Here is a 15511-nt window from a genome sequence, read left to right as displayed (position 1 = left end):
GACTTCACTGACAGTTATTTAGCAGTCAACAACATTCAAGCATTAAACCTCAAGGATGTATAAGAGTGATGGTTAGCAACAGATTCTAGAAGGAAGAATTTGAAAATACATAATTATAGGATGCAGTTACACACTGTAAACCAAAAGGCTTCATATGTCTAAACAAATTTTAGCCAAGGATTAGAGCTCTGATTAGATCGTCTCCCTTTGAGCACTGTTTTTTCTTCATTAGTTCTACCAAATCTCTAGAGATTTTTGTGGATTGAGTTTAATCTAACTTGAACTAAGATAGTACCTTAGTTTGGGCATGATATTTATCACTCTGGTTTATTTAAAAATTCATTCATTAAAGATAATACATACATTTTTTGAAAGATTATGAGAAAAGCTGAGCGTACAGACAGAATACTGTTTTAAAGACTGAATCTTTCATAGCTCCTAAAATAAATGAGAATAACTGTGTCTGATACAGTTACATAGTTTATACACTGAAGTATCTTCATTGCTATAGGTAAAAAAATAGATAAAATCAATACCAAGGGAATTTAAGATGATATCTTCTGATCTATGCACCCACAATCTATAAGAACATAAAGTTGTTTTGTAATAAAAAAAAATGAGAACAAAACAATAGTGTTTTAGTCTTTATTCTGTCATTTTAAGTCAGAATTGCCTCTCTACTGGCTGTAATATATGGCAGTCATAGAATGTGCTCACCATTGGCTGGCATTGACAAAATTATCAGAGCCACTATCTTTTACATTCCAGTAGCACAGAGTTAGAATCTGGCTTTCTGGTTTGTTATCTAATTTTGGAGGGGAAAGTCTGAGAGGTCTCACTCTGTTTTAAAAATAGAATACATTCTTAACTCTCCAGGGTGGGTGCCTATTTTCCTGTTCATAGACAACTTGGTGGATTTAGATGGCTCCACAGTATCTCTCCACTAGCTCTATGATTGTATAATAAGACAATCTACTCAGCAAAAGTAGAACCATATCTGCAATACATTACCTTCATTTGTGTTTAACTTAAGATATGTGCCACTTATAATCTGGGAGAACAAGGATAAAGATCTTAAGGATGGATTAGTATTCCAAGGACCTATTGATCTTTCAGTCAAACTTCTTATTGAAAAGGTGAAATGGATAATGATGCTTGGCAGTGTACAGATGTGGCTTTGTTTTGTTTTAGGGTGAATGGCCAATCACAAAAACAACTGCCTTCCTGGAAAAGTGAGATTCTAACTCTTTGTGTTACTGGAATGGAAAAGATAGTGGCTCTGATAATTTCATCAGTGCCAGCCAATGGTGAGAACATTCTATGATCGCCATATGTCACAATCAGTAGAAAGGCAGTTCTGGTTCAAAATAGCAGAAGACAGACTAGAACACTATTGTTTTGCTAACAAAGTTTTGTTCTCATTTTTTTTTTTTCTTATTACAAAGTGACTTTGTGTTCTTACAGTTTGTGGGTGCATAGTTCATGACAATGGGTGGGACATTTACCTGGTTTTTCCTCACTGTGATATAGGTGGAATGAAAATAAAACAAGGTGTTTCTTGATCTTGTTTAGTGCATCCCCAATCTTGCTTATGACAAGCTTGAATCAGCACAGTGAAGAGAGGGGAGAAAAACTGGGAAAATGTAGAGGTCTCATGTAAATGCACTAAAATTTGCAACACATTTTTAATGGGAGTGTTATTTGTATTTTCTATGGTTGGTGGTTTCGAATGTTTGGAAAAAACCCCAAATTTTATTTTAAAAGTACAGTCATAAAGACAGCAAAGAAAAGCCAACAAAAAGTAATGAAAGTTTTCCTTATAGCTTAAATATGAATGACAAATATTTTTGAGCTAACTTTTGGAAATGTCCACCTCTTTGAGTGATAGACAGTTAAAGAACCCAGCAAAATCGCTAAAATGGTATCCTGTTGGGCAACTAATGAATGAATCTTTTTGTGGGAAAAGATGCCAGTTAATTTTCAAATTGTCTGGACAATCTCTGAAAGGAACTATGAAGTAAGCATATGTATAAGCATAGTGAATACATACAAGTGTATTGACTTAGATTAATAGCCTTACAAAAGCAAAACCCTACTTATAAATAATAAGCCCAAATGAATAGGGGAATAGATTAGATAGGAGTTGATTAAATAGATAGGAAAGACAGTAGGGAGTCATAAAATATGTTTTTAAAAAATTTACCCATCTTTAATTCTGTCAACTATATTAGAGACCAAATGTTACCTAGGAGAGAGCTCTGAGGCCTCTCTTCCTTGGGAGAAAGTAATCTCAATGAGTTTTTAAAGTTCTTGAAAACACTTAGTACTTTTAAGTAAACAAAATTGTCTCCGTGGTCTTGTTGACAACATCATTTCTGGCAACCTCCCTTCCCTTCCCCCAACCATTATAAAGGAAAGTTATAGCACGTGTGGTGTTAAATTTTCAGCTCTGGTGACGGCCTTAATGAAAATTAACTGTACTTCCCTCTGGACTCCTGCTAGAAGCACTACATTTTATAACCTCTATTTCTCTTTGAATTTTTGAATAAAATGGAAGAGTGACAATATGAAATGTACCAATCTGCTTTGATGTATACATTAAAACTTGAATTGTCCAAAAATAGGATTGATGTGATATATTTTACAAAAAGCAAGTACTAAGCAGTATCAATAGTATAATCCATTTTTCTGTCTAAGAAACCTACATATTTTACACACATATTTGTATATGTGTGTAAAAACAATCTGAAGCTTGTGAACAGTGGCTACCTCTCGGAAATGGAATGAACGGATAGAACTTACCATACGTTTGAACTGCCTGATTTCAAACGTACGGAGAAACATACATATAAGCTCTTATTTAGAAAACCAGTAAAAATGTTGAAAAATTGAAATAAAAATACAGTTGTACTATATAGTAAAAATTTAGTTCTTTGAATTTTATGAAGCTTCACAATAGTTTGGTTGTGTGTTGGTTTAAAGATTTTTACCTTTGCAGTCACTGGATTTGCTAAGCAAATAAGGTAAACTCAGGACTGGTTGGTAACTTAAATTGCTTCTAAGCATTTGAAGCCACTGTGATATTATCAAATTGTATCATGAGCACATTCATTTAAGTCCCATGATAAATGGGAGATTTTGTTAACTTGACTCATAGGAGTTTGAAAACATTAAATGTAAAAAGTTAAAACTTCATAGAAAAAGAATGGATCCACTTTGAAAGTAAACAGAAAAGTCACTGTCACCTCATTTATTACACAAATGGAATTCTAAGAAGACAGATTTGCCCAGACTTTCAGCAATCCAATCCTTAGCATACATACTGCTTCCTCTGGGAGATACTTCCCAGCCAGAGCTAGCTCTGGGAGGGATGGAACAACCCCAGAATAGTTTTCAGAACTGGGATACTAAGTGCTAGGGGCCTTACTATGGCAAACAGTGTTAACTATGTTGGTTCAGTCCACGCTTGGACAGCATCCATGAGGTAGGTCAAATTCCCAGCATTCCAGCCCCATCAAATGGTTCCCAGGAATGACAGCCCAATGCTGCCCTCTTCTGTGCGGCTGAAAAGGTCTGAATGGCCAAATACCTGATTTAGTCTAGCAAAAAGTATTCCTTTTTCATTTGTTCTGGAAGAGAAATACATTTGTTCCTTAGTATCCACAGGGATTGGTTCCAGGACCTCTGCGGATAGAAAAATCTGCAGATGCTCAAGTCCCGGATATAAAATGGTGTAGTATTTGCATATAAACTATACACATTCTCCCATATACTTTAAATCACCTCTAGATAACTTATAATACCTAATATAATGTAAATGCTATGTGAATAATTGTTATACTATGTTGCTTCTTTCTTCTATTGTTTATTGTTTTATTTTCTGAAAATTTTAGATCCGAGGTTGGTTGAGTTTGTGCATGTGGAATGCCCAGATATGGAGGTCCAATTGTATAGTATCGTGGAAAATGCACTTCACTAGAGGGCTAGGGATTAGGTTCTAGTCCCAGAGCTGCTGCTGTCTGGCTGTGTGATTTTGAGTAAATAAATTTATCCATCCTGGCTAACACGGTGAAACCCCGTCTCTAAAAAATATCCAAAAAAAAAAAAAAAGCTAGCCGGGCGAGGTGGCGGGCACCTGTAGTTCCAGCTACTCGGGAGGCTGAGGCAGGAGAATGGCGTGAACCCGGGAGGCGGAGCTTGCAGTGAGCTGAGATCATGCCACTGCACTCCAGCCTGGGCGACAAAGCGAGACTCCGTCTCAAAAAAATAAATAAATAAATAAATAAATAAATTTATCTCCAATCTTCAGTTCTGAGATCTTGGAAAGAGAGTAGTTTTAGTCTCAATGACCCGTTTAGGTACTACATTCCCATTTTGTTTTGGACAAGAGATGATTCCCGTGTCATATTTACCATATACTATTATAGTCCTTGAGCTCTTTTCCATTAGAAAGATAGCAACGTATGGAATAAAGAGAAGAGGAACAGAAGTGTGACTCTTTGCAATTGCCCCAAAAATTTGAACAGAAAAATAAAGTGTTTTTGTTATACCTATAGCTTCCAATGATGATTATAACTATTTTTTAGCCTTTGTTTTTTCCATCTCATACTAAAGATATCTGTCAAAGCTTGTTTGTGAATGATCCTATTGTTTATACAATGCCTTCCTCAGTTATAAAACCTATTCTCTGATGACTCCACTCAATGTCTCTAAAATTACATTAACTTCAAGAAGTAATGGGGCTGGGTGCGGTGGCTCACACCTGTAATCCCAGCATTTTGGGAGGCCGAGGCAGGCGGATCACGAGGTCAAGAGATCGAGACCCTCCTGGCCAACATGGCGAAACCCCGTCTCTACTAAAAATACAAACATTAGCCAGGCGTGGTGGCGCATGCCTGTAGTCTCAGCTACTTGGGAGGCTGGGGCAGGAGAACTGCTTGAACCCAGGAGGTGGAGGTTGCAGTGAGCCGAAATTACGCCACTGCATTCCAGCCTAGCCACAGAGCGAGACTCCGTCTCAAAGAAAAAAAAGTATTTGGGGAGAATACAGACTACCCTGTTTCATGAAACCTACAACATTATAGTGGATTTTTGTCTTTTAAACCTAAGTTCTTAATAAAGATATTAATATGGTATAATCATATTTTAAGCTGAAAAACACAGATAACTTACTTAATAGCTAACTTGCTGGTGCATGTCTAGAATTCTGGGAGACCAAAGGAAACAGCCCTTATTGATTGGAGAGGTTTTTGTTTTTGTCTTCTCAGGGAAAAACTCCTTTATCCCCTGCCTTCCACTTTTTTTGCATGGCTATATTTGTTTTCTTTTGTCCTGGATAGAAGAAAGTCAACTTCTATCATGGGCAGCTATTATAAAGGACTGTGGTAGATTTAGATGTAACATTAGTATGTGATGTGTTAAGCATAAAAGACAAGTTCAAAGCACTATGTGCTTTTTCTAGATGTTTCATTTTAAAATATCATTTCTTGAAGATACTAAGTATGAGAATAGCAAAAACTCAGAAAAACTGAATCAAGCATTCCCCCACCCCATCCCAGAGAACAAATGTGAGGTGACTGATTTTGAGGATTTTATCGATAGCAGATTAAATACTTGCAAATGTGCTAGACAGCAATAAGTAATTTGGCTTGCTTATATATATGGAATTTTCAAAGAAGTGATTCATGGTTTTTAAAGGAACCCTATTGAGCTTCCAACTGATTTGCAGGATAACTCAAAATTTAGACAAGGATTTATTTTCTTCCCTAATGTTTCCAGAGTCTTAGAAAAACTGTATTAGGGCAGATTTGGTGGAGTTTCTTCCTGAAAAGTGAAAAGCAGCAGGATTAAGAAATTTTGGACACCTGTGCCAACTTCTCTGCTTTCTGTTGGGTCTCTTGACACTTTGGGATTGGATATGTTTGATAAATGGTTTTCAATAGATATTCTCTTCCTCTTCCTCTCTAGGGCGGTAACCAAGAAGCCTCAAGTTCTTTGGATCATATTCAAAAGGCTGTGCATTGAAAATGGCTTTCTAGTTCTCTGAACTCAATTATTCTAACCCTAAGAAAGATCTAATGACGAAGTAATGAAGACAAGTGGCAGACTGCAAGAAGCATTCTGTGGAATCTTACTATGCAAAAGGTAAGTGCTTCAACAGACCTTTGTGAAGGAAAGAAAGAATATTTATTGATAGCGTTTTCAATTGTGCCGTAATAGGGAGGAATTCTATTTTCCATTTTTTTTAATTGACTCCTATTCTTAAAAATACAGCTTGATTTTTTTTTTCTTGTGTGTTAGTAAAGTTAAACACCTATTTCAGATATTTTTGTTTTACTTGACTTGTATTTTGTCACATATATCCATGCCAGGTTATAACCTCAACTTCTCAGCCACTGATTGCTTATGAAGAACTGGTTTTAATTTAATTCTTAAGGCAGTAGGAATTTGAGACTGAGAAGGAAGCCTTTTAATTCTTTCATTCTTTCTTCTTTATCTTGCCTCATACCTTATTACAGTTTCAAAGGTTTCAATTGAACATTTCATTTGATATTAACTACTGTGTCACCAAGACAGAATCTTTGCTCATTCACATAACACTTCTTCAAGGAAAGCAGGATACAAATGCCAAGAATTCTCAAATAAAACTACAACCACCGCATATCAAATAGGCCTATACAGAATACCATGCAACAAGTTTTTTTTTTTTTTCTTTTTGGTGGTTGTTTTTACAAGCTTTCAAGGGTGCAAAAAAATTACACAAAGCCATTTCATTATCAAGCATGCTGAAATTTCAAAACCACAAAGAAGGAGTTTCTAATAGTACAGCAATGCCACATAATGAGCCAGCTACAGGATACCTTTATAATCAAACGCCGACGAATAACTCGGGTAGTGACTCTCCGTTCTTCCTCTGAGCTTGAATCACTCTCACTGTCTTTCAAGTCCTGATAAATGCATTTTTAGTATAATTTTACCATCACACTTAAAATAAAAGACATTCTGAGAAGGGAAATCAAGAAAGAATTACATTTACTTGATTTTTTTTTTTTTTTTTTGCCAACTAAAGAAAATCATGATGTATATTTGTGAGAGTCTTTAAAAAAATTTAAGTGGAAGAAAAATTTTGGCCAGGATTCTAAGTGAAATTACTCTGTGCATGTGTGTGTGTATGTGTACAGGTAAAGATCAAGGTAGTTATAAGTTATTAAAAAATAATTATGGAGACTTTTGGCATCAGAAACTATAATTAATCATTCATATTCCTTTTAAAACTAGTTTAAAATCTATATTCATCTGCCATGAATGTGTATACCTTTGTAATTTGGGCCACATTTCATTTGATCTACAGAAAGAGGCATAATTTGGAGTTTTAGGAAATCTTGGTCAAATTTGACAACCTTATCAAAAGCTATTTTGAACTTTATTAAAAATTAAAGAATCTAGCTGGGTGTGGTGGCTCACACTTGTAATCCCAGCACTTTGGGAGGCTAGGGCAGGTCGATCACTTGAGGTCAGGAGTTCGAGACCAGCCTGGCCAACATGGTGAAACCCTGTCTCTACTAAAATACAAAAACTATCTGGGCGTGGTGGTGCACGCCTGTAAGCCCAGCTCCTCAGGAGGCTGAGGCAGGAGAATTGCTTCAACCTGGGAGGTGGAGGTTGCAGTGAGCTGAAATTGTATCACTGCAGTCCAGCCTGGGCAATAGGGCAAGACTCCGTCTGAACAACAACAAAAAGTAAAGAATTTTTATTAGCATATCTTAGCACATATATCAAGAGATTAATATCAGCATAATTAGTACCTAACACATAACTGGTACTGAGAAAGAATTTATTCAAATGAATGAAGGAATAAATGTGTAAAAGCTTGAAATCTTTTTTTAAAGAACTGATTTGAAATTAGAATATAAAATAGAATACTTCACAGACAAGAATATAGTTACTGCACAAAATATTAATTTTTAGGCAAGAAAGGTGGGAATCTGGAAAAACTACCAAGGGGAAAATAGTTCATAATTTGAAGGAGAAAATATCTTTAGCTTTCACTTAGATGCCTTGGGGAAGAGTATTTACTGAGTGGTTATATTTCTAAATTTTAATGGTGGAACTATGAAAATAATTCTCATACTTTATCTTTGAAGTTAATTCATTACCTCAAATCTAATAGTCCCAGAGATAGAACTTAATTAACATCTACTGGAAAAATGAATTCCAGTATTTGTTTAAAAAAAGTGGGAACAAAATAAAATTGCTATAGGAGGTACAGGTGTTAGATAAAATGCTTTATGAAATGTTAGTTGAATAGATATTAAACTAGGCCATTTTTTTCATCAACAGTAAACTTGACAACTTGACAAGTATTTCAAAATGTTAAACAGTAATATCAGCCTTGACTTTATAGGCAATTCACCTCAACAAACCACCCCACCAAACAATACTGTTTTAAAAGGAAATCATAGCCGCTATGCTTACAAGGAGTAAGAACTTGAACTAAGTTTGCTATTATTATTTTAAAGTTTTCAGTAAAGGACAGTAAATTTAGGAGACTTAGAATGATCTAAGTATTGTGGAAGGAAGCTTTGCAAAGGCTCAAGAAGGCAGAAAGAGGTAAAAGGAATCTGTGTTGATGAAGGAAAAGAATTGTTAGTCAGTATTCTGGGATTAATGGGTTGGATGAGGCAAAAGGGAAAACTGAATGTGAATTATCTGTACATGGAATCTTAAGTTGAGGAAAGGTTTTCACTTGGGTGAATTCAAAAGTAGAACAACATCTATGTTAAAGTAAACACAAACAACAAACCTAGAATTGATTATAGCATAATCCTACAAAAAATCATGTGAGGCCACACCCCCTTACATAAAGAAAAAGTGGCCATTTGGTCATTGTTTCAGTTTCCACTTTTTCCCTGGAATCTCTGCTAACCTTAAAGTGAAAATGGAAGAAGAATCTCAGACTCAGGATTCCTTTTAGTGAATTACTAGGAATTGGTGAAGGGGAAAACAAGGAAACCAAATGGAATTTTCTCAGTACTCCTTTGCCAATGGGTCGCTGCATGGAAACAGGTGGAAAATAGCAGAATTTTACCTTATAACAGCAGGCAGTCATCCGTGTAAGAGCCGCACCCGGACTTTTGACCTGATTTTTTAGGGGATAAAAAGGGGTCTGTTTTCTGAGATCATACATCAGATGACCTAGTTGGTTGCTATTATACTATGGTATAGCCACAAACGACACCTCCTAAACATCTTTGGATTTTTTGTGAGGTCAGGTTCATGTCTCCTAAAAGCTTTAATTCCATTATGGAATTTTTAGGTCATGAAGTCTTTACAAATTAGATAGGACTTGAAACTAATACCAGAGGTACAAACTCATTTACAAGAAATCTTGAAAATGTTTTCTAATGGCAAATTATTTTCCATTACTGACAAACTCGGCTGAGTTTCCACTCAGGGTTTAAAATGTAATTTTCAACAGTCTTTATGCCAATGGCCAATATGATTTTCCAGTGGCCCACACTTATGCACATGTACTCACACAGCGGTGTTTATATATATGTGTATAGTAATTTGCCTTTAGAACTTTAACAGGCTTTTGCAGAATAAATATTCACAGGAAAAATACCACTATGTTATTGCTTCTCTCTATATTTTGTGGGATCATTTTAAAAGGAAACTTATCCAAAACTCCCACCACTTAAATATACTAAGAGTCAAGTCAAAGACGGAAATCAATATTCAAAACCACACTTGTCAGGAAGGAGTTAAAGAAACCGCCTGAAAAAGACTTAGAAGAGCTTACAACTAAAAAAAAAATTAATAAAAATTTGATGAAGGCAGTTATTAAATGAGCTGGAGATTATTTTAGGATATCATTTAAGCAACTGATTACCACCCCAAATCTTATATCAAAGCAACTAACAGGGAAAAAATAGATGATCTGGAACTATACTTCCTCTTACTCTCCCTTCTAACAAGCCTGAAAATAGTCAAACATTATCTGCAGAAGGGAAAAGGAAAGGATATGATTACTGATAAGCTGAGAATCAGCTCCTGAGCGATGGAGAGTTTGCTAAAAGTCTTCCTAAACCTCAAATCAATTTTAAACTCATTATTTTAGAGAAGACTTGTTTTTTCCTCCCAAAACACTAAAGTGGGTCTTCAGTGAACTGGGTATGTCTCAGCGAAAACTGTAAGTGCTACTATTAATCTCTGTCTATTGCAGAGTTGATGAAAAGACATAAAAATTGAGAGACTAAAAAGCAGTAAAAAATGTTGGAAACAGAGCTGGTTTTTATTTTCTTATATCCATGTATGAGTCATAATTTCAGTTTAAAATACTTTTAATGTCTAAAAATAGACTAAACCTCAAAGAAAAAAATCTATTAGATGGTACCACAAAAGTACAAAGAACAAGCAAATCTATCACAGTAAGGATTTAAAGTGATTAGAAACATGTTAAGACAATCATCATCAATTTATGTAAATTATAAAAATTATACTTCTAATTTTAAATTTCTAACTGCTGTCAACTCAGCTCATTTTAGGCTTAGAATTTCATCTCTTTAATTTTTAAAACACCCTTTTAGACAACAGACCATATAGAATAGAACTTAGATGGGTCAGATGCTAGAGACTGTTTATGCCAAGGAGTCAGAAAGGATCAGAATGATTATCCTCCTCCCATAAGGAAGAACACGGAGTGGGAGTGGGAGTTAGGAGACCTAAATCCCAGGTAAAATACTGGGTCTTAAACTAGTTACTTAACGTCTCTCTGGTTCTTGTCCCTCCTAAAAATGGCTAAACAGATACTTATTCCCTTTTACTGCACAATGAATGAAGGTATAATCAAATGGCATACATTTTACTAAGAACTTTTTTTACGTATGTGTTTAACTCAGTACTTTCTTTACCTCCACCATTAGTGCTACAATTTCACACATTTATAATTTAGAAATTGTAAAAAACCTTGGGCCCCAGGCTACAAGATTAATCCAAAGAAGCAAAGCATCAATACTTTCCATTTCAATGACTGCTACCGGATGACTAGATGACATACCTTTTGCTCAGACCCACTGGACCCCTCTTCTTCGTGGAGGTTAAGCCTTGGCTTGCCATCTGCTGGAGAAGTCCTACTCATCTTTTTCATACTGACAGGCACACAGGGTTTAGTCTCTTCTATTACAAACTTGCTGGTTTCTTCTAGAGATTTCTGATACGCTGCTAGTGGTGATGCTGGTTCTTCAACATGACCAGATCCATGTATTTTTGGTTTCAGAGTTTCCTTGGTACTCTGTTTTCCCACATCATTTTGGGATTCTGGAAAGTAAGATTTTGTCTTTGCTTCCGGAGTGATTTCTGTATGGCTTCCATTTGCTTCAAATTTTCCAGCTTCTCCTTTGAGATATGAGGTAATGGAATCTCTACACTGGTCAGGGCTGCAAAGGAAAATTTGCAAATTTACAATGGCAACATATGCCTGAATATAGGTTTCAGAAACGAAAGTTTTAAGAACTGTGTCTTTTGACTACTTCTGAAGGCATAAAATAGAAAAGTTCGAAAAGTGTGGCCACTGGATTTAAAATGTAGCTGGGTGCAGTGGCTCGTGCCTGTAATTCCAGCACCTTGGGAGGCTGAGGCAGGCAGATCACCTGAGATCAGGAGTTTAAGACCAGCCTGGCCAACATGGCGAAATCCCATCTCTACTAAAAATACTAAAATTAGCCAGACGTGGTGACACGCGCCTGTAATCCCAGCTACTCGGGAGGCTGAGGCAGGAGAATTGCTTGAACCCAGGAGGTGGAGGTTGCAGTGAGCTGAGATTGTGCCACTGCACTCCAGCCTGGGTGACAGAGCGAGACTCTATCTCAAAATAAATAAATAAAATGTAAGGGGCTCTCATGGGTGAGGTGTCAGGAGGGGCTACACAGCTTCTAGACATCCTCCATATCTCAGTTGCCAAATTGCCTAGCTATGCTCTCATCTAAATATACAAATTGCAGTTCTATAGCTACTTGAATTATATCATCTTGATGAGTGATCCTGAGAGGCTCATGGACATACCTAGAGTTCCAAGCCCACCAATCTTAAAGGAGAAGATATTTCAGAATGCTTTTCTATCACCAGTAAAAAATAACCTGCTGGTCGGACTCATGGTTCTTGCCTATATTCCCAGCACTTTGGGAGGCTGAGGCAGAAGGGTCCCTTGAGCCCAGGAATTTGAGTTCGGCCTGGGTGATGTGGTAAAACCATGTCTCTACCAAAAAACTACAAAAATGAGTGGGCACAGTGGTGCACACCTGTAGTCCCAGCTACTCGGAGGCTGAGGTGGGAGGATCACTTGAGCCTGGGAGGCAGAGGTTGCAGTGAGCAAAGATGGAGCCACTGTACAAAAATTGCACCTTGTCTCCAAAAAAGAACAAAACACATTCCTGTGGTCAAGACTGTGGTATTCCCCCAAGAACCCCAAATTCCAATTCTTTGTATATGTTTTCAGTCATGAATCCTGTCATTACTTTTCCAACTCTAATACCTTTATTTGAATCTCATTTTTCTCTCCTCTTGACCTCTGCTAATCTCACTAGTGAGTTGAGTGTTGCACACTCTTTTCTACCTACTGAGAGAACTGTTTTTCCCTTAACTATTAAAACTCTTTCCTTTCCAATGCTTTCTTTTAAATTGACTTCTAAGTTTTCTACAAGTTTCAGTATAGACTCTTTTTCACTTTTTTTGTAGCTTGTGTATTATTTTTAGCATGTTTGCTTATTACTGCTAGAAGGCAATAACTAGTACAATGCTTTATATGTATCATATATACTTATTTATGTGTGTGTATTCCTTTAAATCAGATTCTGATTATCTGAACATACTTATTTTTAAAAGACATCTATAGCCCACTCTATTCTTTATGTGTAAGGATAAATAATCCAAGCATACTGTGAAGGTCTTGTAACATACAGCTTTATTTGACTTTGGTTTAATTTTCTACTCCCCAGTCCACATTGCTTGCGTACGTTCTTCTACTCTACATATTCTGAGAACAGGAGCAAAGTGACTGGCATTTTCCTCCTTCTGTGGAACCAGGGAATTCACTAGTGTTTTTTCTATATAATTCACTGGCAGAGCCTATATAAAACAAGGAATTTCAGCTGGTTTAATAATAATGAACACCTTTCCTATATCTATTCCCTGATATGCAACTATAAATTGTGTGACTATATCTGAACATCAAAATAAGTACTGTTTGTCGTCGTCTTTGCAATTGTCTCTTTTGTAGGCTGTAGAGAGAATTCATTCACGCCTGCAATTTTTCAAACGTAGTTTTGTAACCTCCCTCTTTGAGAATTTTTACTGAGCAAGAAGCTTATTAATGACATAAAAATATAAAATATGGTTATGAAATAATATAAGTAATGATTTGTGTCCAACTTAAGTTTATCACTAGCTGTCACTGAAGTAAAATATGTTTTAGTCTAATGTGTATGTAAATAAAAATAATGCCTAGTGCTACTGAGAAATTACTATTTGTGTCAGTCATTTGGTAGACATACATCCTCTTTTTCTATCTATAAATCTGTTTAAGGAAGGTAGTAGTATTCTTATATTTAAAGATAATTAGAGTGACATTCTTAGAGCTTGGACATTCATCCCAAATCACAAAGTACATTCCTAATGGTGGTGGGATTTGAACCTATGTCTCAGATTCTAGACTCTCACCTTTCTAGAGCAAGGCCAGTATAAGAATTAACCAGATTCATGACCAGGAAATTATTTTTAGGTAAAGACAAATATTCATCATGGCAATATTATTTGGTGTAAACAACTGTATACCTTTCAAATTATGAAAAACAGGACTCGTGGAAAAATAGAAGGATATGTAAAATCAGTTTTTCCTAGTATGGTAGGAGAATGGATGGCTTTTCTTTTTGCTTCTCTGCACTTTTTACATTAAGACATTTAAAAAATCATGCATAGAAGAAAATCCACCAAAATGTTATTGGTAGATGATGGGGTGTATTGATTTGTTTAATCTGCATTTTAAGTTTTAATAATGAACATATTTATGTTTGCAGTTAGGGAAAAAAAAACAGTAATGTTTATATTTCTCAACAACATGGACTTTCATTCATTATTATTCTTATTTTTTTGGACAGAGTCTCACTCTGTCGCCCAGGCTGGAGTGCAGTGTTGTGATCTCCACTCACTGCAACCTCCACCTCGTGGGTTCAAGCAATTCTCCTGCCTCAGCATCCTGAGTAGCTGGGACTACAGGTGCGTGCCACCACACCTGGCTAATTTTTGTATTTTTAGTAGAGATGAGGTTTCACCACGTTGGCCAGGCTGGTCTCGAACTCCTGACCTCAGGTGATCTGCCCACCTCATTATTTTAAATGAACAAGAATTACTGGCTATATGAAAAGAATCATACAAGTAACAAAGTAGAAAATAATAATATTCTAAAGTAAAGATGACATATACATCTTGGGCATGTATGTAATTTTTCTTGCATTTTATTTCAGCCTCTCACTAGTTTTGAATTTAAATTCACTTTCCTTTCCAGATTAGCATAATGAACTGGTCTTTAAAGCAGGTTTTATCCCAGAACTAGAATGGTAATTTAGAAGAAGTCACCGCTAAAAAGCATGTATTTAAGATAAACTATTAACAAGTAACCTGTGTTTCACTTTCCCTTTTTCGAAACAGCCATACCTGTCATCCAGTCGATCTAGTAACCCACCAGTTACTCTTCGAGCTTGAGCGGGAGCCTCTAGGTTTCCACTTGATGTCTCATTCTGCCAACCTGTAATTGAAGACATTTCCAGTTCTGCTTGCTGAACACGCTTAAGAATAGCCTGTACTTTTTCTTCTGTCATCTCCTCAGACTCTACTCCTTCTTCAAGTTGAATGTCCTCAAATAGAGATTTGAGTTTCTCTTCCGTCATCTCCTCATCAGGACCAGATTTTCCTTTCTCCTGCTGTTCAGAGCTTACTCCTAGTTTTCTAGGCTCTGCTGGTTTAACATCTTTTGGGGACCCAGCCAAATCTCCAAGGTATTGAGGATACTCACTCAGACATACATTCTCCAACTGGCTCTCATCTACATCCACTGCTTCAGGCATTTCTGTTAAAGGCACTGAGTCTTCCAGTTTGCTGTCTTCTAAGGAAGTGTCTTCTGCAGTTACGACTGGAGGTCCATCTGCGGAATGCTCTATGTTCCCCTGGGAAGGCACTAGCCCATCACTCAGTCTACTGGGGGTTCTAAGGGGAGATTCTATGCTAGAGATATCACTAAAATAATCATCTTGCTGGAAAGGGGTAGGTGGTGTGTAGTGCAACCCTGTGGGGGTTTCCAGTTCCACTTGAAGGGAAGGATAACCTATGGAAGACAGTACATTTGGACTGACTGGAATGAATTAGAATACATCAAACAAAAACACATGGAATGACTAAAATTATATCAGGCATGAAAATGTATGATGAATTACAGATTAATGTCAATAAATTTATCGGT

The 15511-nt window shown here is 36.4% G+C and overlaps 1 protein-coding gene across 48 annotated transcripts in view; it reads right to left on the bottom strand.

The window, feature by feature from the left end:
• The window catches only part of ANK3 (ankyrin 3), a 701337-nt gene that overhangs the window by 16038 nt on the left and 669788 nt on the right, over window positions 1-15511 (bottom strand). For 21 of the 48 annotated variants that reach the window (XM_005565791.5, XM_005565789.5, XM_074002070.1 and 18 more), the window contains 3 exons: window positions 15068-15376; window positions 14710-14800; window positions 11060-11438 (listed from right to left, as the gene is read on the bottom strand). In XM_005565791.5, the coding sequence (XP_005565848.3) occupies window positions 11060-11438; window positions 14710-14800; window positions 15068-15376 (779 nt within the window). Of the gene's footprint in view, window positions 1-6860; window positions 6948-9088; window positions 9140-11059; window positions 11439-14709; window positions 15377-15511 lie in introns of all 48 variants that reach the window. The other 27 variants (XM_074002071.1, XM_074002072.1, XM_074002077.1 and 24 more) reach the window with 6 other exon arrangements.

The sequence above is a fragment of the Macaca fascicularis genome, chromosome 9 (genome assembly GCF_037993035.2).
Source record: "Macaca fascicularis isolate 582-1 chromosome 9, T2T-MFA8v1.1".
Lineage (NCBI taxonomy): Eukaryota > Metazoa > Chordata > Mammalia > Primates > Cercopithecidae > Macaca > Macaca fascicularis.
The sequence above is the reverse complement of the archived record's forward strand: the minus strand, read 5'-3'. Positions and strand labels throughout refer to the sequence as shown.